Source organism: Mustela nigripes, chromosome 18 (genome assembly GCF_022355385.1).
Source record: "Mustela nigripes isolate SB6536 chromosome 18, MUSNIG.SB6536, whole genome shotgun sequence".
Lineage (NCBI taxonomy): Eukaryota > Metazoa > Chordata > Mammalia > Carnivora > Mustelidae > Mustela > Mustela nigripes.
This window is the reverse complement of record NC_081574.1, coordinates 1143334-1167143: the sequence shown is the minus strand read 5'-3', so window position 1 is coordinate 1167143 and position 23810 is coordinate 1143334. Positions and strand designations below refer to the sequence as shown.

The window sequence follows — 23810 nt, the reverse complement described above, 5'->3', positions numbered from 1 at the left end:
TTGGTGGGAATGCAAGCTGGTGCAGCCACTCTGGAAAACAGCATGGAGGTTCCTCAAAAAGTTGAAAATAGAGCTACCCTATGACCCAGCAATCCCACTACTGGGTATTTACCCTAAAGATACAAATGTAGTGAACTGAAGAGGAACATGCACCCGAATGTTTATAGCAACAATATCCGCAAGAACCAAACTGTGGAAAGAACCTGGATGTCCATCCACAGATGAATGGATCAAGAAGGTGTGGTATATATACATAATGGAATACTATGCAGCCATCAAAAGAAATGAAATCTTGCCATTTTCCATGATGTGGATAGAACTAGAGGGTATTATGCTGAGTGAAATAAGTCAATCGGAGAAAGACAACTATCATATGATCTCCCTGATATGAGGAAGTGGTGATGCAACATGGGGGACTTGGGGGGTAGGAAAAGAATCAATGAAACAACATGGGATCAGGAGGGAGACAAACCATGATAGACTCTTAATCTCACAAAACAAACTGAGGGTTGCTGGGGATGGGGGGGAGGGGGAGGGTGGCTGGGTGATGGACACTGGGGAGGGTATGTGCTGTGGTGAGTGCTGTGAAGTATGTAAGCCTGACAATTCACAGACCTGTACCCCTGGGGCTAATAACACATTATATGTTAACTTAAAAAGTTAAAAAAAGGGGCGCCTGGGTGGCTCAGTGGGTTAAGCCGCTGCCTTCGGCTCAGGTCATGATCTCAGGGTCCTGGGATCGAGCCCCGCATCGGGCTCTCTGCTCAGCAGGGAGCCTGCTTCCTCCTCTCTCTCTGCCTGCCTCTCTGCCTGCTTGTGATCTCTCTCTGTCAAATAAATAAAAAAAATCTTAAAAAAAAAAAAAAGTTAAAAAAAAAAAAAAAGATGTCGTGAGAAGTCGGGAAAGTGGAATGTTGACTGAATCTGTGAAAGCCCTACAGGGTTGTGATGATTCGTGTCCGAGGCACATTGACGTTTTAAGGCCAAGAGTCCAATGGGGGTCTTTGAGAGGTAAACACACACCAGCTTACTTGGAGGCTGGATTTCTCCCCACCCAAGTCACAGGGGAGAGGGGTGAGGCATGGAGGCGACCAGACCGGCCTGGAACGGAGCCTCCCTGAATGCATGCTGAGCGTGTGTGGTCATTCTAGTACACATATCCCTTTGTAAGGGCTGATATCCTCCATGACTAAAAGGAATTCAGAACAGAGGCTGGAGGACAGTGTGGTCATGGGAAGAACGGGCAGAAGCACCAGGATGTGCGTCCGAAGGGGGCGTGTGCTAGAAGCCAAGTCCTGGAAAGGGGCAGATTCTGCAGGCAGCCACCCAGGGGCCCAACATGGCAGTGGGAGCCTCCTCGAGCAGGGTCTGGGCACACGCAGTGGGCAGCAGTAGAGTGTGCTTCTCCAGGCAGGACCTGAGTGCACCCCAAGTCTGTCTAATTCCTCTAGATGGGGGCAGGTAGACATTTTGTATTTGTGCAGGGTTGGGGCTCGCTGACCACAAGCAACATTTACACACCCCCCCATTGCTATAAAAGTATTTCACCCAGCTATCAATTTGCACCTCGGAGTAACTCTGCCTGTGAAAGCAATTTGGGTTGTGTTTCCTTTCCAGACAGAATGGCCAGCTTCCAGACAATGAGCCAGGATGGGCCCTGGATCTCGGCGCCCGCCCGCCTGCTGGAAAGGGTCACAGGCACCCGTCTGTGCCAGGAACCGACTGCCCGGAGACACGGCCAGCAGTGAGAAGCATCACTCCTGCTTCGGCATGTACGGAGGACTGGGACCTTAACACAAATTCTACATATATTGAAGAAAACCTTCACACCTGTAAGCTTTGCCAACAGCTGTGTGAGCTCCTGGAAGTCACAGCAGAGGCATCCGTGAATGAAGTGGAAGCTTTCCGGGTGTGCTCAGCCACGGTGTGACGGGCAGGCAGAGGTGTGGGATCACAGAAAAGCACCCCACAGGATGCCCAGCAGCAATCTGCCCACCTCCGATTATTTTGGCCCTGGGTGGAGTGGGTAACACCCAGCCCAGAGGGCCAGGTCCATGCTGCCCCCTGACCACGCGCTCCGGCCTTTTATAGACTTCGAGCTGCAGCTCCCGGGTCCTGCAGGAGAGCCCTGGTAGCCTGCCAGCTGCCTCTATGCAAAGGCCCCTCTGCTCTGTGGCTCCATCATCTGGCCCTAGAGGCACCTGGAAACGGCCTGCTGGTTTAGGGTTGTGGACTCAAGGGGGCCAGGAGCCACTCAGAGGCCCTCCCAGAGCAGGCCAGGCCACCCATGCACGACACCCGCTGCCAAGACCGCTTACCTGCAGGTAGTGGCACGGCCTCAAGGATGGTTTGACCTCCTGGTGGACCAGGGGCTTATCTAAGTTCAGGGAGCTCTTGCGGTAAGCCTCCTTCGCTTGGCTCACGGTGAGCGTGGACCAGGAGCTCCGTTTCATATACTTGGTGTCGGGCGTCATGGTCAAGCCCTCACAGGCCGAGCACTTGACGTCACTGTTACTCTTGGACGTCTTCAGGGACAGATCCCCAAAGGGGCCCGGGAGCACCTCGGGGTAGCAGTGGGAGACGTGGTCCACGTGGTGCCTGTTGGCCACGCTGGATGTGCGGCAGGTGCTGTCACTGTCCAGGTTGTCGTCGGAGCTCCACCAGCTGCCGGTGCCCGGCCTGTGCTTGCCCTCCGGCTTCCGCTCCTTGCTCTTACTCCGTCTGCCGTGCTTTGGGTGGTGGCCGTGGTGCTGGTCCTCCACCCGACTGTCACCCTTGGTGCCGTTCACGTTGCTCTTGGAAGAGCCCTCGAGGGAGTGGGACTTGGTGAAGAGTTTCTGCACAGAGTGCACGAGGTGTCGGATCCTCCCTGGGCTCTCGCTGCGCTGCTCGGCGGCCGTGGACGTCCTCTGGTACTGCAGTGTGTGGAAGCCGTCCCGGTGCAGAGGCAGCTGCTTCTCAAACTGGTCCAGAAGGTTAGCTGGGATGCGGTTGACCCTGCTGCTGGCGTGGGACACGGCACAATCGTCCCTCGTGTCATAGTGGGAGCTGTAGTGCATCCTGGGGAAGGTGCTGCTGGACATGTGGTCACCCAGCACCACGGGCATCATCATGCACTCGGAGTGGACGGAGCTCCCGGGGGAGCAGCGGTGGTGGTCCATGGGGCAGCTCTCCACGGGGCTGAGCAGGTAGGGCTGCCTCGCCTCCTGCCCATGGTGCAGGAGCTCGTGCTCGCAGTCCTCGGGGGCCGCCAGGCCACAGGTATGGCCTGAACACAACTGTGCCTGAGTCCGGCCCCCGGGGAGCCCCTTCATGTTCCTAGGAGCAGGGGAATATCTTCCTTCGTTGAAGTGCTGCGTTGGGGACCATGAGTACTGCTGGTCTGTTGAGAGAGCACAGAAGCCATTTAAGATGAGGCGGGGACAGCAACCAAACCCTTACTTACGTGTGGGACACCCCATGCAGAACTGTCTTATCTGGTAACTGGGGGTCATTTTTGGGCATCCGGGCAGGTACTCATTATTTTCATACCACACTGATTGCTCCAAAGCATGCGCCTATGAAGAAGCACCGACTCCGATACTCCCAGTTGTTCTAGTCTATGCGGCCAAATATTCTAGTCTACACGGCCAAATATGCATCGCTGGGTAGATGCATCAGCCTCTGGACAGCAAGATTTTGTGGTGTTCAACAGACACAGGCTTTGTGGGGGGAAATGAGTTACATTTCAATCAGATTTGTGTATTGTGGCTCTGGCTAAGAAGTTTACAAAGTAGCACCTCGTATTTACTTAGTAACATTCCTCCAAACGCCAATGTGCTACAGGCTGACTTATGAACCCCAAAGCCCAAAGCTACCTGCTGGTCTCCCAGTGGGAGAGGGGGCAGTTTTCTTTGGGCCATCAGTCGGTCAAGAGGAGAACTAAACCAGGATGTCCTGACCTTTCATCACAGATACTTGGTTCTGAATGGTAAGAGTTTATCCAATACAGAAAAAATGGTTCGGTTCGGTGGGACGTCATACGGTGCCTGGATGAGTGGCTGGGAGTCACTCTCACCGAGGTCGCTGGGGTCTGGCCAGGGAGGCGACTGAGTGGGGCGTGAGATGCTGATTCCCAGACATGGGCCTGCTGGAGTTCGGGTCTCTGCTCTGCCACCATGTGGTATGTGATTCTGAGGGTCGGGCAGGCGGGCCCGCCATGCTCCCCAGGCTTCCGTGCTCATTATTTTCATACCACGGGACACTGGCTAAGCACCCGGCAGGGTTCCTGGACGACCACACTCTCAAGCATTCTCCCTTGTCTGTGCCATTATTACTGTAAGTGTCCTCGTTTCAAACTGTCTTGGGTCAGCACTGACCAAGTTCTGGGTTTATTAAACCCAAGTGTCTGGACTTAGAGAAGCCTCTGGCTTCACCCCTGTTTCCTGCTGACCCACACTTTCTGTTTTAGACCCAGTTCAGAGCTGGCTTCCGAAGGTCGCCGCACAGATGCAAGGAACAGAGACTCTGTTATACCATAGGACATACACACATGCATATATGGTGTATAATACGCATATTATACATACAGAAAATAAAGACTATTAGAGTCATACGCAGGTACTACGTACAGTGCGTGCATGCACGTGTCATATGCCGTGTGGTGCACAATGTGTGTGTAAACCATGCTGGGAATTCAAGCACGTTAGGATACTAATCTGCACAGACAGTGTGTACGATGAATCTACCCACAGGTAACAAACGTGTACAATGTATCACATGACATGCACAAGAAATGCAGACGCTCCCACAGTGTATCATATGCACATGTAGTGTGCATATCTAATGCCTACACCCACATGACGTGCCTGCATACAATATAACATGTATATGACATGCAGGAAACACTGATGCGGAGGCCGACTCCTGCAGGACACGGGTGGGAGACCCATGAGAATGGGCACCTTGGGGAGGGCCTGTGGGGTGAGCCCACCCAGCATCGGAGGGCCCCAGCTTCCTCCTCAGGCTGGAACTGCACAGTGTTCGCTTCTGGAAAATGGAGCCCAGCTAGCTCCCCGGACAGACCCGGGCTACGGCCCTTTCCATCGCCCACACCACGTTCCCCACGAGGCCCACTGAAGCTGTCGAGCCATGACTCTGGACCCCGGGGTGTCCCGGAAAAGGCTGGGGCTGGGAAACATGGAGACAGAGCGCTGGTGCTCTCCCAACAATGCTCCCCCAGGCCCTGCACGTGCTCCCGCCTGCTCCTCTGCCCCCGCCTTCACCCCAGGCCCCTGCCCTGGCTCAGACCCTGAGCCCTTAGCAGCAGCAGCAGCAGCTACTCTCCCGCGTCCCTGCACACACCCAAGCCAGTTCCTCCCTGCTCAAAGGCTCACAGCTTACCGCGGAGTCCTCACTCCTCAATGGCACGCAAGGCTGCCCTAGGACGGCTGGCTCGGTGATGGCTCTGCGCCGGCTCAGAGCACAAGCTAGACCGCGTGCTGGCCGGGTCGGCCGGCCCCTGCTGCACCTGTCCTAGTTCCCAGTGCGTGTGGCTTTAATCAAATGAAAACAGCCCCTATTTCTAAGAGTTGCCCTCTGGGCTCCTTGCCGGCAGAGGCTGTGGGCTCCTTCCCAGTGAATTATTTCTAATAATTTACTCTGCAGGGCCCACTCCAAGGCAATCCAGCCTCAGTCCAGACAGCATCAAGAGAGAGTGTCCACTGGTCACCATCCTGGAGGCTGGGGTCCAGACATGTTGGGAGCCGGACTTCAATGAGGGCCCTGTGCCCCACTTCCTCGGGAAGGAAGCTGTCTGCTGGCCCCTGGCCCTGGGCCCCCCTCCCCTCACCACTCCCTCCCATCAGTTCAGGCCAGTTAAGCATTCCTACCCGCCTGCCCTCCATCACCCTCGCCTGAGAGGTGCCACCTACGGTGTGGGGTCAGGGATACACGGAGCTCACAGGGCTACCCCCAGCCCCCCATAGTAGACCCCAAACACACAGCCCGGGCGATTGTGGAAAACATTTAAGAAACCCAAGAGACTCCGGACTTGTCCCAGAGTATTTCTAAGCAATCCTCTCAGTAATCTTCATAGCAAACATCACCTCCTTTCAAACGACCAGTCCAAGATGTGGGTTCAAAGGGTCCCCTTGCAGGCTGTGGACTGCCAGCTGTCCAGGCCAGCTCACACGCTCACGTGTCTCACAGGGCAGGGCCACAATCGCACTGATCCCCAAGGAGTTAGGGGCAAGGCTTGACCCTGGAGTGAGGGACAGCAGCAGCCACGGGCCTCCGAGCACCGGTGGGGTGGTCTCCTTCCAAGGGCAGCACAGAGACCTCGCCCGCATGTCCTCACAGTGAACAGCCTCCCCCGCGGGGACCCCCATCTCCAAGGACAGCCCAGCGTCCCTAGTTTGCGGGGCTCCCCCGGGAGAGCTCCCGGGATTTTCCTTTCTCCGCGGATAAACTATAGCCGGAGCACTTGAATACGTTAGGAGGGCATACTTGAGGTATACTATATTTTAATATAATTAAAAGCAAGTTTTCAAAGGAAATTCAATATCCAGTTGATAAATAGCAAAACTACGTGCTGTAATCCAGACGCTCCAGCGGCATACGTTGTCACCCTATTATCTTTTACTTTATTTTTCCATTAGCAGATCATTTAATACAATTCTAATCTTCCTCCATATTAAAAAGCGAGACCATTACTGTCCCACTCACGTATCCTATTTCTGCCTAATGTTTGGCCTCGAAGCTACATTTTGAATGTGGCGACATAAAAGAACCATACGAAAGATACAAGTTTAGCTGAAACGAATTAAATCTGATGGTGCGGCGCGTCGGGAGCCCACTGTCTTTTCTCCACTGCGGGACTGAGCAGCCTGGTGCACGTGTGGAAACAGATCCACGGCCTCCGAAACGTAAGACGCTAACAACAGCAACAAGAGAATAAGGCCTGTAAGTAACGGGAATGCTGGGATGTGTCCCAGGGACGGGGCTCTCAGCGTTTGCTTGTTTGTTTGTTTTTAAAGTCAACATGACACAGAATAAATACTTCGCGCTGGTGGTTTCTCTGTGGAAGTGGGGTGACAGGCACCGAATGTGGAAGGCACCTTAGCGCCCTATTTCTAGCTACTCACGACACTGTATTTTGTTCTGAAGCAAGAGAAAACAGCAATATCCTCATTATCCACTAACCGTCTCCCCAAATCCAAGCTAGAACACGGAGGTCCACTTCACTGTTGGATTTCAGAGTGCCGGCATTCTCATTCTAAAAGCTGTGTTTTCAGCATAGAGATAAGAACTTAAAAGTACGCTAACATCAGGGCGCTTGGGTGGCTCAGTGGGTTATGCCTCTGCTTTCGGCTCAGGTCATGGTCTCAGGGTCCTGGGATTGAGCCCCGCATCGGGCTCTCTGCTCAGCAGGGAGCCTGCTTCCCCCTCTCTCTCTGCCTGCCTCTCTGCCTACTTGTGATCTCTGTCAAATAAATAAATAAAATTTAAAAAAAAAAGTACGCTAACATGTCTGGAGCAGTCTCTGTGTGGGCGCTGTGTGCTGGGAGGTGGTGCTTGTCCACACGCCGCGGGGAAGCCCAGGCGGGAAGGGCACACACACATCTGCCCAAACACACACACGCACACAGCCTCAGAGCTGGACGGACCCCCAGTGTGCAGCTCCGTGTGGCCTGCTGCCAGCACCAGCTGCTGAGGGCTGAGGGATGGTGGTGTGGGGGGCCCCAGGGGCTCTTTCTCATTAAACTGGACTGGAGGTTCCACACTCAGCCCTAGCCTGAGCCAACCAGGCTGGGCACACACTGTGGCAATGGACCCAGTCCCTGGTTTTTGAGAAAGCGTGGAAGTGTGCGTGCACCCTCGCCCTGGAGGGTGTAGTCACGGGTGCTGTGCTCCCTGCCCCCACGGCAGGCACCCTGAGGTCCTGCCCCACTGAGGACACCCGCTGGGTCTCCCTCTGCCTGCAGTTCACCTAACGCAGGTGAGCTCCCCATCTGCACTTCCTTTGTAAAAATTTTTTATTTATTTTTAAATTCATTTTAATTTTTGACTATCCTTTTTTAAAACATATTTAAACTCAATTAGTTAACACAGAGTGTATTATTAGTTTCGGAGGTAGAGGTCAGTGCACCCCATAGAAGGCCCAGGGCCCCTCCCGTCACCTGCCTTCCTCAGTGCCCGTCCCGCAGCCGCCCCACCGCCCCACCGCCTCTCCTCCGGAGACCCTCACTTTATCTCTTATGGTTTGCCTCCCTCTCAGGTTTCATCTTATTTTACTTCGCACGTTCACCTGAGTTTATCTGCCCATGGGGACAGACCCTTCACTGTCTCTGTCACTGCTCTGGATGCCCCCCCACAGGAAAATCCACAGGTGGGAGTGAACAGTCAAAAGCAAACTGCACGAGACAACACTGCACTGCACAGACGGTGAGCGGGCTGTGGAGCTGCGTGCTGGACAAAATCCACTCCGCTACTATATGCTTTCCCACCGTAGCTAAACTTTCTGACAATTCTTCTGTCCCTGTGCAGAATTGCGAGGGGCCCCTGCTTTGTCCCTGGAGTTGTCTTGGCGCCCCTTTTCTGCCACCTTCATCTTGCACACACTCCCCACCAACCCGTTCTTCCTGCTACCCCCCCCCGGGTGGCTCCTGGTGGGACCTCAGAACACACGCACAGGCTGGGGAATATGGTAAGAAATAGCCATGGAGCCCTATTCCTTTATTTACTGTGTGAAGGCATAAAAGAAGTGTCCCACCATACGTCAAGAAGCCCCATTAACAAAAAATTTCCTCAAAAATTTCACCAAACATTCCAATATGTGTATGCTGGCCACCACAGAACACAGTGGGAGGAGTCGGTGACGTTCTGGGCAAATGGACATTCTTGGCTAAGGGGCAAGCACTCTCCAAATTGATCTGCAGACTCCACACAATTCCTGTCAAATCACAGCTGGCTTCTTTGTAGAAATTAAGAGCTGATCTTAAAATTTACACAGATTAAAAGAACAAAACCAAACCAAGTGTGTAGGCAGAGGTGGAAGGAGATGGGAAAGCTGAGGGCAGAGATAGACGGCACGATGAAGGGAATCAACAAAACCAAAAGTTGGTTTTTTAAAAATCAATAAAATTGACCACCACTGATGACATAAATAAAATGATTATGATAATATGACAACTGTAGACAACCTGGAAGAAATGGATAAATTCGTGGAAACCCAGAAATTACTTCCAGAAGAAATAGAAAATCTGATCAGACCAATAACAATAAGAAGACTGAATTGGAATCAAAACTTCCCAACAAAGAAAAGACCAGAACCAGATGGCTTCACTGGTGGGTTCTGTCAAAGATTTAAAGGAAAATGAATTCCAATCCTTCTCACTCTTCCAAAAAATTGAAGAGGTGGGAACACTTCCTAACTCATCTCCATGAGCCCACCATAAGCTAATATGGAAACCAGATAAAGACATCATGGGAAAAGAAATTACACAGCAATAGCCTTTATAAATACAGATGCAAAGTAACATGGAGGACACGGGGAGATGGAGAGGAGAAGGGAGTTGGGGGAAATCGGAAGGGGAGGCGAACCATGAGAGACTATGGACTCTGAAATACAATCTGAGGGGTCTGAAGTTGGGGGGGGGGGGAGGTCGGGGAACCAGGTGGTGGGTATTAGAGAGGGCACGGATTGCATGGAGCACTGGGTGTGGTGCAAAAATAATGAATGCTGTTATGCTGAAAATAAAAAATAAATTTAAAAAAATAAATTAAAAAAAAAAGAAGAAATAAGACATCCACATAAGAAGAGGAGAAGTGTCTCTATTTGCAGATGACACACTACTGTACAGACAAAAATCCCAGACAATCCACAGGAAAGCTCTTTGAGCTAATAAATGAATTCAGCAAAGTTGTAGGTTACAAGATTAAAAAAAAAAAATCCGATGTGTTTCTACGGCCGGCTCCGGCAAGCAGGGGAGCAACGGAGCACACAATCCGAACTTAAAGAAGTTCGGAGCTAGGGGAAAGCAACACATAGAATTCATGTATTTTTTCCATGATCTTTTAACCTAAGTTAAACTTTTTTAATTTCATTTTTTCTTATTCTATTTTTTTAATGTTTCCTCTTTTAATTTTTTTAAAATTTTTAATTTTTTCAGCGTAACAGTATTCATTATTTTCGCACCACACCCAGTGCTCCATGCAATCCATGCCCTTTCCAATACCCACCACCTGGTACCCCAACCTCCCACCCCCCGCCACTTCAAACCCCTCAGATTGTTTTTCAGAGTCCACAGTCTCTCATGGTTCACCTCCCCTTCCAATTTCCCTCAACTCCCTTCTCTCTAACTCCCCTTGTCCTCCATGTTATTTGTTTTGCTCCACAAATAAGTGAAACCATATGATAATTGACTCTCTCTGCTTGACTTATTTCACTCAGCAGAATCTCTTCCAGTCCCGTCCATGTTGGTCTCTTCTGATTTGGTTAGCGTACATTTCTCTGGGGTATTTGCCACCCATTTAGTATTTTATTCTCTTCTTCATGTATTTTTAAAAAAGAGCGAGCACAGACAGACAGAGTGGCAGGCAGAGGCAGAGGGAGAAGCAGGCTCCCTGCTGAGCAAGGAGCCTGATGTGGGACTCAATTCCAGGATGCTGGCATCATGACCTGAGCCGAAGGCAGCTGCTTAACCAACGGAGCCACCCTGGCATCCCATCCTTCATGTATTCCAATCCGGATAAAATGACAAGGCAGAAAAACCCACCATCAAAAAAAAAAAAAAAAAAAAAAAAAGAACAGGAGGTAGTACTGAGGGCTAAGGACCTAATCAATATGGATATTGGTAATATGTCAGACCTAGAGTTCAGAACGATGGTTCTCAAGGTGCTAGCTGAGCTAAAAAAAAAAGCATGGAAGATATTAGAGAATCCCTTTCTGGACAAATAAAAGCCCTTTCTAGAGAAATAAAAGAACTAAAATCTAACCACCTGAAATTTAAAGAAGCTATTAATGAGGTACAATAAAAAATGGAGGCCTTTAGGATAAATGGATAGGATAAATGGGGCAGAAGAGAGATTTAGTAATATACAAGACTAAATGACAGAGAATAAAGAAGCTGGGCAAAAGAGAGACAAACAACTACTGGACCACGAGGGGAAAATTCGAGAGTTAAGTGATACCATAAAATGAAACAATATTAGAATAACTTGGATTCCAGAAGAAGAAAGAGAGAGAGGGGCACAAGGTGTATTGAAGCAAATTATAGTAGAGAATTATCCTAATATGGTAAGAGGAACAAGCATCAAAATCCAGGAGGCATAGAGAATCCACCTCAAAATCAATAAAAACAGGTCCACACCCCATCATCTAATAGTAAAACTTCTAAGTCTTAGTGACAAAGAGAAAGTCCTGAAAGCAGCTCAGGACAAGAATTCTGTAACATACAATGGTAGAAATATTAGTTTGGCAGCTGACTTATCCACAGAGACCTGGCAGGCTAGAAAGAACTGGCATGATATAGTCAGAGCACTAAATGAGAAAAATATGCAGCCAAGAATACTATATCCAGCTAGGCTGTCACTGAAAATAGAAAGAGAGATAAAAAGCTTCCAGGACAAACAAGAACTGAAAGAATTTGCAAACAACAAACCAGCCCTACAGGAAATATTGAAAGGGGTCCTCTAAGCAAAGAGAGAGCCTAAAAGTAGTAGACCAGAAAGGAACAGAGACAATATACAGTAACAGTCACCTTACAGGCAATACAATGGCACTAAATTCATATCTTTCAATAGTTACCCTGATTGTAAAGGGGCTAAATGCCCCAATTAAAAGACACAGGGTATCAGAATGGATTAAAAAACCAAAACCCATCAATATTCTGTCTACAGGAAACTCATTTTAGACGCAAAGACACCTTCAGGTTAAAGTAAGGGGGTGGAAAACAATTTACCTAACTAATGGACATCAAAAGAAATTTGGGGTGGCAATCCTTATATCAAATAAATAAGATTTCAAGCCAAACACTACAATAAGAGATGAGGAAGGACACTATATCATACTCAAAGGGTCTGTCCAACAAGACATGCCCCTAACATGGGAACAGCCAATATATAAACCAATTAATAACAAAATCAAAGAAACACATGGACTATAATACAATAATAGTAGGGAACTTTAACATCCCCCTCACTGAAATGGATAGATCATCCAAGCAAAACATCAACTACAAAGTTCTCATGAAAGAAATTGAGGAAAACACAAGAAATGGAAAAAAGTTCCATTCTCATGGATTAGAAGAACAAATATTGTGAAAATGTCTATGCTACCTAAAGCAATCTACACATTTAACACAATCCCTATCAAATAACCATCAATTTTTTCAAAGAAATGGAACAAATGATCCTAGAATTTATATGGAACCAGAAAAGACCTTGAATAGCTAGAGGAATGTTGAAAAAGAAAGGCAACGTTGGTGGCATCACAATTCCAGACTTCAAGCTCTATTACAAAGCTGTCATCATCAAGACAGCATGGTACTGGCCCAAAACCAGACACACAGATCAATGGAACAGAATAGAGAGACCAGAACTCTATGGTCAACTAATTTTTGACAAAGAAGCAAAGAATGTCCAATAGAAAAAAGACAGACTCTTCAACAAGAGTTGGGAAAATTGGACAGCCACATGCAGAAGAATGAAATGGGACTATTTCCTTACACCACACACGAAAACAGACTCAAAATGGATGAAGGACCTCAATGTGAAGAATCCATTCCAATCCTTAAGGAGAACACAGGCAGCAACCTCTTTGACCTCAGCCACAGCAACTTCTTCCTAGAAACATGCCAAAGGCAAGGGAAGCAAGGGGAAAAATGAACTACCGGGACTTCAACAAGATCAAAAGCTTTTGCACAGCAAAGGAAACAGTCAACAAAACCAAAAGACAACTGACAGAATGGGAGAAGATATTTGCAAACGACATATCAGATAAAGGGCTAGTACCCAAAATCAATAAAGAGCTTAGCAAACTCAACACCCAACGAACAAATAACCCAATAGACAAATGGATAAGGAAGGTGTGGTCCATATACACTAAGAAGTATTATGCCTCCATCAGAAAGGATGAATAGCTAACTTTTGTAGTAACATGGATGGGACTGGAAGAGATGATGCTGAGTGAAATAAGTCAAGCAGAGAGAGTCAATTATCATATGGTTTTACTCATTTGTGGAGCATAACAAGTAACATGGAGGACATGGGGAGATGGAGAGGAGAAGGGACTTGAGGGAAATTGGAAGCAGAGATGAACGATGAGAGACTATGGACTGAAAAACAATCTGAGGGTCTTGAAGGGGTGGGGGGTGGGAGGTTGGGGGAACCAGATGGTGGGTATTAGAGAGGGCACGGATTGCATGGAGCACTGGGTGTGGTGCAAAAACAATGAATACTGTTATGCTGAAAAGAAATTAAAAAAAAATAAAAAGAAATGGGCAGAAGACATGAGCAGACATTTCTGCAAAGAAGACATCCAGATGGCCAATAGGCACATGTAAAAGTGTTCCACATCACTCATGATCAGGGAAATACAAATCAAAACCACAGTGAGATACCACCTCACACCAGTCAGAATGGCTAAAATTAACAAGTCAGGAAACGGCAGATGCTGGCGAGGATGCGGAGAAAGGGGAACCCTCCTACACTGTTGGTGGGAATGCGAGCTGGTGCAACCACTCTGGAAAACAGCATGGAGGTTCCTCAAAAAGGTGAAAATAGAGCTACCCTATGACCTGGCAATTGCACTACTGGGTATTTTTCCTAAAGATACAAATGTAGTGAATTGAAGAGGAACGTGCACTCTAATGTTCACAGTACCAATGTCCACAAGAGCCAAACTGTGGAAAGAACCTAGATGTCCATTGACAGATGAATGGATAAAAAGATGTGGCATATATACGCAATGGAATACTATGTAGCCATCAAAAGAAATAAAATCTTACCATTTGCAATGACGTGGATGGAGGGTATTATGCTAAGCGAAGTCAGTCAGTCAGAAGAAGACAATTATCATATGATCTCCCTGATATGAGGAATTTGAGAGGCAGAGTCAGGGGTTTTGGGGGATAGGGAAGGAGAAAAATGAAACAAGATGGGATTGGGAGGGAGACAAACCATAAGAGACTTTTAATCTCTTGAAATAAACTGAGGTTTGCTGGTGGAGGGGGGAGGGAGGGGGGGTGATGGACACTGGGGAGGGCATGTGCTATGGTGAGTGCTGTGAATTGTGTAAGCCTGACGATTCACAGACCTGTACTCATGAAACAAATAATACATTATATGTTTTTTTAAATTTATTTTTTATTTTATTTTTATTTATTCCAACCCCGGAATGGAAGCCTTCATTTTCTTCTTTATTTTTTAAAAAAATTTTTATTTTTTTAAAAATTCTATTTATTTATTTGACAGACAGAGATCACAAGTAGGCAGAGAGGCAGGCAGAGAGAGAGGAGGAAGCAGGCTCCGTACTGAGTGGAGAACCCGATGTGGGGCTCCAACCCAGGACCCTGAGATCACGACCTGAGCCAAAGGTAGAGGCTTTAACCCACTGAGCCACCCAGGCACCCTCTTCTTTCTTTAAAAAAATATTTAATTTTTCTTTTCAGTGTTTCAAAATTCATTGCTTATGCACCACACCCACTGCTCCATACAATACATGCCCTCCTTAATACCCACCACCAAGCTCACCCATTCCCTCCACATCTATCCCCTCCAAAACCCTCAGATTGTTTTTCAGAGTCCATAGTCTCTCATGGTTCACCTCCCCTTCCAATTTCCCCCAACTCCCTTCTGCTCTCCATCTCCCCATGTCCTCCATGCTATTTGTTATGCTCCACAAATAAGTGAAACCATATGATAATTGACTCTCTCTGCTTGACTTATTTCACTCAGCAGAATCTCTTCCAGCCCCGTCCATGTTGCTACAAAAGTTGGGGATTCATTCTTTCTGATGGAGGCATAATACTCCATAGTGTGTATGGACCAAATCTTCCTTATCCATTCGTCCGTTGAAGGGCATCTTGGTTCTTTCCACAGTTTGGCGACCGTGGCCATTGCTGCTATGAACACTGGGGTACAGATGGCCCTTCTTTTCACTCCATCTGCATCTTTGGGGTAAATACCCAGCAGTGCAATGGCAGGGTCATAGGGAAGCTCTATTTTTAATTTCTTGAGGAATCTCCACACTGTTCTCCAAAGAGGCTGCACCAACTTGCATTCCCACCAACAGTGGAAGAGGGTTCCCCTTTCTCCACATCCCCTCCAGCACATGTTGTTTCCTGTCTTGTTAATTTTGGCCATTCTAACTGGTGTAAGGTGATATCTCAATGTGGTTTTAATTTGAATCTTCCTGATGGCTAGTGATGATGAACATTTTTTCATGTGTCTGATAGCCATTTGTATGTCTTCATTGGAGAAGTGTCTGTCCGTATCTTCTGCCCATTTTTTCATGATTGTCTGTTTTGTGTGTGTTGAGTTTGAGGAGTTCATTATAGATCCTGGATATCAACCTTTTGTCTGTATTGTCATTTGCAAATATCTTCTCCCATTCCGTGGGTTGCCTCTTTGTTTTCTTGACTGTTTCCTTTGCTGTGCAGAAGCTTTTGATTTTGATGAAGTCCCAGAAGTTCATTTTTGCTTTTGTTTCCTTTGCCTTTGGAGACATATCTTGAAAGAAGTTGCTGTGGCTGATATCGAAGAGATTACTGTCTATGTTCTCCTCTAGGATTCTGATGGATTCCTGTCTCACGTTGAGGTCTTTTATCCATTTTGAGTTTATCTTTGCGGACGGTGTAAGAGAATGGTCGAGTTTCATTCTTCTACATATAGCTGTCCAGTTTTCCCAGCACCATTTATTGAAGAGACTGTCTTTTTCCCACTGTATATTTTTTCCTGCTTTGTCGAAGATTATTTGACCATAGAGCTGAGGGTCCATATCTGGGCTCTCTACTCTGTTCCACTGGTCTATGTGTCTGTTCTTATGCCAGTACCATGCTGTCTTGGTGATCACAGCTTTGCAGTAAAGTTTGAAATCAGGTAATGTGATGCCCCCCATTTTATTTTTGTTTTTCAACATTTCCTTAGCGATTCGGGATCTCTTCTGATTCCATACAGATTTTTGGATTATTTGCTCCAGCTCTTTGAAGAATACTGGTGGAATTTTGATCGGAATAGCATTAAAAGTATAGATTGCTCTAGGCAGTATAGACATTTTAACAATGTTTATTCTTCCAATCCAAGAGCATGGAATGGTCTTCCATCTTTTTGTGTCTTCTTCAATTTCTTTCATGAGTGTTCTGTAGTTCCTCAAGTACAGTCCTTTACCTCTTTGGTTAGGTCACAAATCAGGACTCAACCGATACCAAAAGACTGAGATTATTCCCTGCACATTCTCAGATCACAATGCTTTGAAACTGGAGCTCAATCACAAGGAAAAGTTCAGAAGGAACTAAAACACCTGGAAGCTAAAGGCCACCTTGCTTAAGAATACTTGGATCAACCAGGAGATCAAAGAAGAACTGAAACAATTCATGGAAACCAACGAGAATGAAGACACTTTGGTCCAAAACCTATGGGATACAGCAAAGGCGGTCCTAAGGGGGAAATACATAGCCTTCCAAGCATCCCTCAAAAAAAAAAAAAAGAAAAATTTGGAGAAGCAACCATAATAGTTTCCAGTTTGGTTTAACTGTGATTGATTTTGTAGCAATTTAAATGTACAAACAATAAATATATTCACATGAGTTAATTTGATTGTAGCTTCAGAACTAATAAAGGATGGTTTGAATGTTTTCAAAAAAAAAGGAAAAATCCAGAACACAGCAGCTGCCTCATCTTAAAGAACTGGAGAATCAACAACAAATCAAGCCAACTCCACACATAAGAAGGGAAATAATCAAGATTAGAGTTGTGATCGATGAGGTAGAAATCAGAGGTACAGTAGAACGTATCAATGAAACTAGAAGCTGGTTTTTTGAAAGAATCAATAAGATCAATAAACCATTGGCGACACTAATACATTATATGTTAATAAAAATTTAAAAAATTAAAAAAAAATAAAACTGAACTTGACGTGTGTAGAGAGCTAAAAGCAAGAGATAAAACTATACAATTTTTTGAAGAGAACATGCATGTATTTCCTTGGTAATGTGAATTAGAAATGGCTTTTAGATACTCCATCAAAAGTACAGGAAAAAAATAGAGACAAAATGGACTTCCTAAAATTAAAAAGTTTTGTTTTAAGCAGACTCCGAAGAAAATGAAAAAGCAACCCACAGAATGGGGGAAATTTCTTGCAAATATGTATCTGATGAGGAAATTTTATCTAGAGTATATAAAGAACACTAACACCCCAGTTACACAAAGAGGGAAATAACCAAAATAAAAATGGGCCAACGAGCTGAACAGACATTTCGCCCGAAAAGATACACTAATGGCCATTAAGTTAGTGAAAAGGTGCTCGGCATCACCAGCCGTGAGGGAAATGCACCCGAAGCCACGGTGCTATGGCCCTTCCCATGCACTCCATGTCTGTGCCAGAGGCGGACGGCGACAGGTGCTACAAGCACAGAGCAAAGTCCACCTCATATGCCGCTGGGTGGGCTGTGACATGGTGCGTCTGCTTTGGAAAACAGTCGGGCAGCTCCTCACGAGAGTAAACAGCTGCCACAGGCGCCAGGGTTCATCTCCCAGGCACCCGGCCGAGAGGCATGGACGGGTGTGTTCCTAGCCGCATTGTCCACAGCAGCCCCGGACCGCACCGAAATGTCTGCCACTGACAAATGGACACACAATGGGGGACCCATGCCTTCAATGGAGTATTAGGAGATGGTGATCCCCAGGTGCTGAGCCGCGGCCCACACGAACGGACGTCACAACACCGCGGAGTGGAGAAACCAGTCTCGTGGGACCCCAGCCTTGGGCATGGACAGCAGGTGTTGGCGGCCAGAGGCTAGGGCAGGGGCCTGGGGAGTCATTGCCAAGGGTGTGAGCAATGCATCCAGGGGTCTGATGAGCCCTCCCGACAGGAGGGACGAGCCAGAGACTGCGGACAGCTGTCCTGCTGGACACGGAGGCCACCCCTCTCCCAAAGCGTGGTCCTTTCCAAAGTTTGGGGCTGTCCTCTTTCCTGTGCCCGAGCAGAATACGCCTGGGGCCTCCTCTCAGAGGACAGAAGCCTGAATTATGAGGGTAAAATCCTATCCCTGGAAGAGCAGCTCCCAGCACTCCTAATAACCAGAAAAGAAATGGCACCGTGATACCTCACGGCCTCCCCAGTTCGGGCCGTCACCCGTGCCATGCACAGCCCCCGCATCCTCTCACGGCGTGTCCGATGTCATCTCAAAGCCGGGCGCTGGGCCCCGCGGAAATCAGACCAGGGATCTAAGGGGAATTTTGTATGTTTTTGTTCCTCTTTGCTCCGTTACGGCTGGGTTGCCGGGACTTCTGTGTTGGTGGAGGGGGGCGAGGCTGGTCTCTTTGCGTGTGATGGGGGGCTGGGCTGCACACCGTGGAGCGCTGGTGGCCGCAGTGGGGGACGCTCTGCAGCGGCTTCCACCTGCTAAGACACGTATTTGGGGTGGATTTTGAAGGGAGAAAAGGAAGAAATACTGAGCGCGAAGAGCAGGCGAACGGGCCGGACAGGAGGAAGCGACGAGGGAGAGCGGCGCGGGGCATGGGGGACCTGCCTTCGGTGGACGTGTGGCAGTCCTGAGCCCACTGCACCTGCCCCAGCCCAGGGTCCCACCTCCGGACCTTGACTGGCGTGGGGCGCGTGCCCCTCCAAGCAGCCACTGCTGAAGTCATGCGGCCTGAGTCCCAACCAAGGCGACACCCTGTCTTCCTTTGCTGCCTGGGTTTCTTTGTGCGGCTGCCGGGCCTCCCGAGACACCACCATTCCTGAAGACCCTCTGCAGTGACGTCCCCTCAACCGTGCCGAACGTTCCTGAACTCTGCCTTCTCTGAGCGGGAAAGACTGTGTCTTTCTAGGGACATTTATCTCACTCACATATCCCCCCATTCTTACACCCGAAAGCCACATGTCCCACGCCTACAGGGCACCGTGCTTGGTGGCTGGCGTTGGGGACAGAAAGTCAAGGAGACAGTCCTTGTTCTGAAGAAGCAAGGCCTGAAACGCATGGTCTTGTAGGAGAAACAAGCACCTAAGCCGATCACTGTCCCCGAGGGCTTCCTGTGCTTGGAGAGGGATGTGCAGCGCAGACGAGAGCCCGGGGCGAGCGGGACGGGGCAGCCAGGAGGGCATTCTGCCTCACCTCCCATAACTTACAGACAACAACATTGCTGCCCTACAAAGGTGACCCTCCCGTGTTAAAGCGGCTGGGCAGAGTTCATGCCCTGGCTGGACCCCAGTCTTGACTTCGGTGTTTCCCAGACGCTCAGCGCTTCCACAGAGTGCGCACGGCTCCCTACCCGCAGGGGCTGGCGCCTCGCAGTGCTCTCTTGGCGCCCCAGAAGCGATGCTCACCTACGGGTTAATTCTGTAGTGGGGTGAACGGGCTGAGGCCCCCAGGTGTCACAATGTGACCGTCCCTGGAAGGACAGCCATCCGTCCAGGCTTACACACATGGAGGGCTCATGTCTAGAATGCAGGGAAGCAGGACCACGGCTGTCCTCGCCTGCCACCCTCATGGTCCTTGTCATGCCCACCACCCCCTCCCAGGTGAATCCGTCACCTCCCGGCCATGTGCCGCCTCCGTGCTGGGCTGCTGGGTCCTGAGCACTCTCTCTCAGGAGATGAAGATGACTCGGTCCTATAGTCACAATGAGGGACAGTGCGCGAAGCACACCTTAGAAACATTTGCTCAAGGGAAAGCAAATATGCCGTGTTTTTCCAATCGTGCGTACTCGGACAAGGACTCAAGACAATGTGAGTGTCTGTCAGGCACACCCGCTGGACCCGTGACCCACGCACGTGCCGTTATCCTGCACCATGACCCCTGCGACCCACCAGTCTTCGGGGTTGGGGCATAAGTGATGGTTTCTGGTCCATCGCGGGGTGGGGAGTGAGGACACTGCACGTGTCCTGGTGGCGGAGGGAATAAGCCACACCCTCTTTCTCAGGTCATGTGAAATTCAGACGCTGAGGCACTTCATGCAGGAGCTGCCGTGTGGGACGACCAGGTCCCGGGCATGATGACCAGGTCCCAGCATCCCCCTGGCCTGCAGCTCGTGATGGGGCCTACCACTGTCCCTGGGAGGACATTCTTGTCCTTTGCCAGCAGCCGCATGGACGCTGATGCTCCTGTCTCCCTGAATTCCTCATGCACCTGTCACTCAGGGGCCACTGTGATGGCCCCGAGCATCTCCTCCTCCTGACTAGACTAGAGAGGGCGTGAGAGAAAGAGCGTGTGGGGCCGAAGCACGGGCTCGGGTGAAGGGAACCCCATGGCCAGTTTGGAAATGGAACTGCCTGGAAGGAAGAGCGAATCCATTCGAATCACAATTATAACTGATGTTCAGGGCGTTGTTACATCTTAGACTGTGTCCACAGTGCAGCACGGCTGCTGCTGGACGCACACGACACCACCCAAAACAGAAGCCTCAGGGCCTAGCCTGGCTCTCGGACGAGGAGTTCCAATAGCATGATCAATTTGTAAGACACACAAGTAGCCTTTTTTTTTTTACTCTGGCTGATTCCGCACAGAGTATCAAAGTTCTAATTTAAAAGGAGAGCTACACAAAGGTGCCTTTGATGGTGAATGTGAGCCAGACTCAGCCATTCTGTCCTACAGGAATTTCATTATATTTTCAAAGAAGCATTTACGGTGAGCACATGTGCAACTTAATTGCACTTAATTATCAAATGACTTCTTATTCATGAGCCAAATAAATAGCTTTCAGATAGATCTTAAGTCTGTCTCTCACAACAAGGGCTTCCAAAGCACAGAAGAAATCACTACCAGTTGTAAACCCAACCCCATTACTCATGAGACTGAAGTCATTTCTGGCTCTTTCTGGTCCCACGATATTTGCCTTGTGAAATACATGACAAATACATACCTTCACAGGAGCAGTTATCATTTTTCCCCCAAACATCTTCTTCCTACATTTTCTTTGATGCAAATCACAGAGGCTCCTTGATTTAAATCAATCAATCTTTCTCTCTTACCTTTTCCATAGGTTTGATGATCATCTCACAGTTTCCTTTGACAAAAATTTGTAACCTGTCAGAAACGTCTGTTGCCAATTCCCAAATGCATATATCAGATCCAGAAAAAGAATGATTGTTCTAAAATATTTGGTTTTTGAGAATTATTTCATAAGCAATCAGTTTTCAAATAGGAACTCATAGCAGTTTTTAAGGTAGCATTGATGACTTCCTCATTTTGTAAACGTAAAGTTTAATGGAAATTAAGTTAACTTTCAGCTTCTAGGTGACAGAAGCACATCTGTCCATCCTTGTGTAAACATTTTAATTTAAAATCTGCGCTATCCAACTTCGTACTGGACAGGTTTCCAAAGGCGAGGGAAACAAAGGAAAAAATGAACTATTGGGACTTCACGAGGATCAAAAGCTTCTGCACAGCAAGGGAAAGTCAACAAAACAAAGAGGCAACCCACGGAACGGGAGAAGATATTTGCAAATGTCAGTACAGACAAAAGGCTGATATCCAGGATCAATAAAGAACTCCTCAAACTCAACACCCAAAGAACAAACAACCCAATCAAGAGATGGGCAGAAGACATGAACAGACATTTCTGCAAAGAAGACATCCAGATGGCCAAGAGACACATGAAAAAGTGCTCCATATCACTCGGCATCAGGGAAATACAAATCAAAACCACAATGAGATCCAACCTCACACCAGTCAGAATGGCTAAAATTAACAAGTCAGGAAATGACAGATGCTGGTGAGGATGCGGAGAAAGGGGAACCCTCCTACACTGTTGGTGGGAATGTGAGCTGGTGCAGCCACTCTGGAAAACAGCATGGAGGTTCCTCAAAATGTTGAAAATAGAGCTACCCTATGACCCAGCAATTGCACTACTGGGTGTTTCCCCTAAAGATACAAACGTAGTGATCCAAAGGGGCACGTGCACCCAAATGTTTATAGCAGCAATGTCCACAATAGCCAAACTATGGAAAGAACCTAGATGTCCATCAACAGATGAATGGATCAAGAAGATGTGGTGTATATACACAATGGAATACTATGCAGCCATCAAAAGAAATGAAATCTTGCCATTTGTGCTGATGTGGATGGAACTAGAGGGTATTATGCTGAGCGAAATAAGTTAATCAGAGAAAGACAATTACAGGATTTCACTCATATTTGGAATTTAAGAAACAAAACAGAGCATGATAGGGGAAAGAAGGAAAAAATAAAGCAAGACGAAATCAGAGAGGGAGAGAACCCATAAGAGAGACTCTTAGCTGTAGGAAGCAAATAGCGAACGGCTAGAGGGGCGGGGCTAGAGGCTGCGGTGACCAGGTGACCAGGATGAAGGAGAGCACGTGGCGTGATGAGCAGGGCTGTTCTGTGCGACTCATGAATCACCGACCTCTACCTTGGAAACTGAAGATGCTCTCCATGTTAACCACATCAAATTCAAATAAAACCTTAAAGAAAACCTGTGCTATCCAGCAGGCAGTAGTCAGTCCCTGCTGTTGCTGATGGTGCATGGACATTAGGGGACAACATGTTCTCTCGCTAAATCACATGACAGCCAGGGGACACCAGAGGGGATTCAGAGTTCAGCCTCGTCTTTTCCTGCCACCAGTGACTAACGACTGGGGACTTTCTAGCAGGGAAAATTTCTTTGGGGAGAATGTCTCATTCGGGAATGTGTGGGTCAGGTCTGTGGATTGTGTGAGTCCCCGTAGGTCACCTGTTGGCAAGAGGAGCAGCAGAAGCAAGAGGCACAGCGGCAGAACACGCCTGGGGCCTCAGCGGCGTCGGTGGAGAGAAGACGCTGCACGCTAACGGCGCGTCCTCACCGGAGAGATCCTTGTCCGGGGCAGTCCTTGAACACGCTCACAATATTTGAACAGAACTGCAAACTGTGCGTTTTTTAACGTCTTCATTACAAATCGGAGAGAGGAGGAGTTTCCACAGATCAGTCTCCCCTTTCTACTCATTTTTTAAAAAAGTTTAAAAGTCGAAGTCTAAATATTTCGGCACATTTCTTTGAATCAAACAGATGTATTAAGATTCAACATCAGCCCTTAAGTCAGCCAGTGGTAAAGTGCGAATCCTTTCCTGCTTGAGGGGGTTTAAAAATTAGCACTACCTCCTGTGGAATAAAGAAGGCGAAGTCTCAGGAGGCACAAGTCTCCGTCTGGACAGCCAGACGCCTAGAGTGACCATGCTGCATAGGAGGAACCATCAGAAGTGAATTTTGCACAGGTCGTTTCTGGTAAATTAGAAAAGCAATTTCTTCTTTGCTTATTTACTTCCATGGGGACGTACTCCTAGGATTTAATTTGATTCTATAAACACGAAGGCGAAAGCAAGGTAACTCGAAAACACAAATACGCAGTGTGAGGCCTAAGGACACACTGCTCCAAAGATGGGCCACTCCGGCATGGACGTCATTTTGAGTTAAGACAGGAAATCCGCAGCACATTCCGCAGAAGCTCTCCAGCTGCCCACTGGCCGCCTAGATGCAGGCTGAAAGGGGAGCCGGCACGGGACGGGCGCCCTCAACAGACACTTCTTTACCTAAGCAGCCTGTCTGCACAACAGGCCTCGTGTGTTCTCCAACCCCCCCCAGCTTCCGGCCGTCCTCCCCCGGGGGCCCCCGCA

The 23810-nt window shown here is 48.2% G+C and overlaps 1 protein-coding gene across 1 annotated transcript in view; it reads right to left on the bottom strand.

Annotated features, from left to right (window-relative positions):
- Positions 1-23810, bottom strand: part of DLGAP2 (DLG associated protein 2) — a 476914-nt gene that overhangs the window by 109988 nt on the left and 343116 nt on the right. Inside the window, exon 5 of the mRNA XM_059384133.1 lies at positions 2319-3382. Coding sequence (XP_059240116.1) covers positions 2319-3382 — 1064 coding nt within the window. The remainder of the gene's footprint in view (positions 1-2318; positions 3383-23810) is intronic.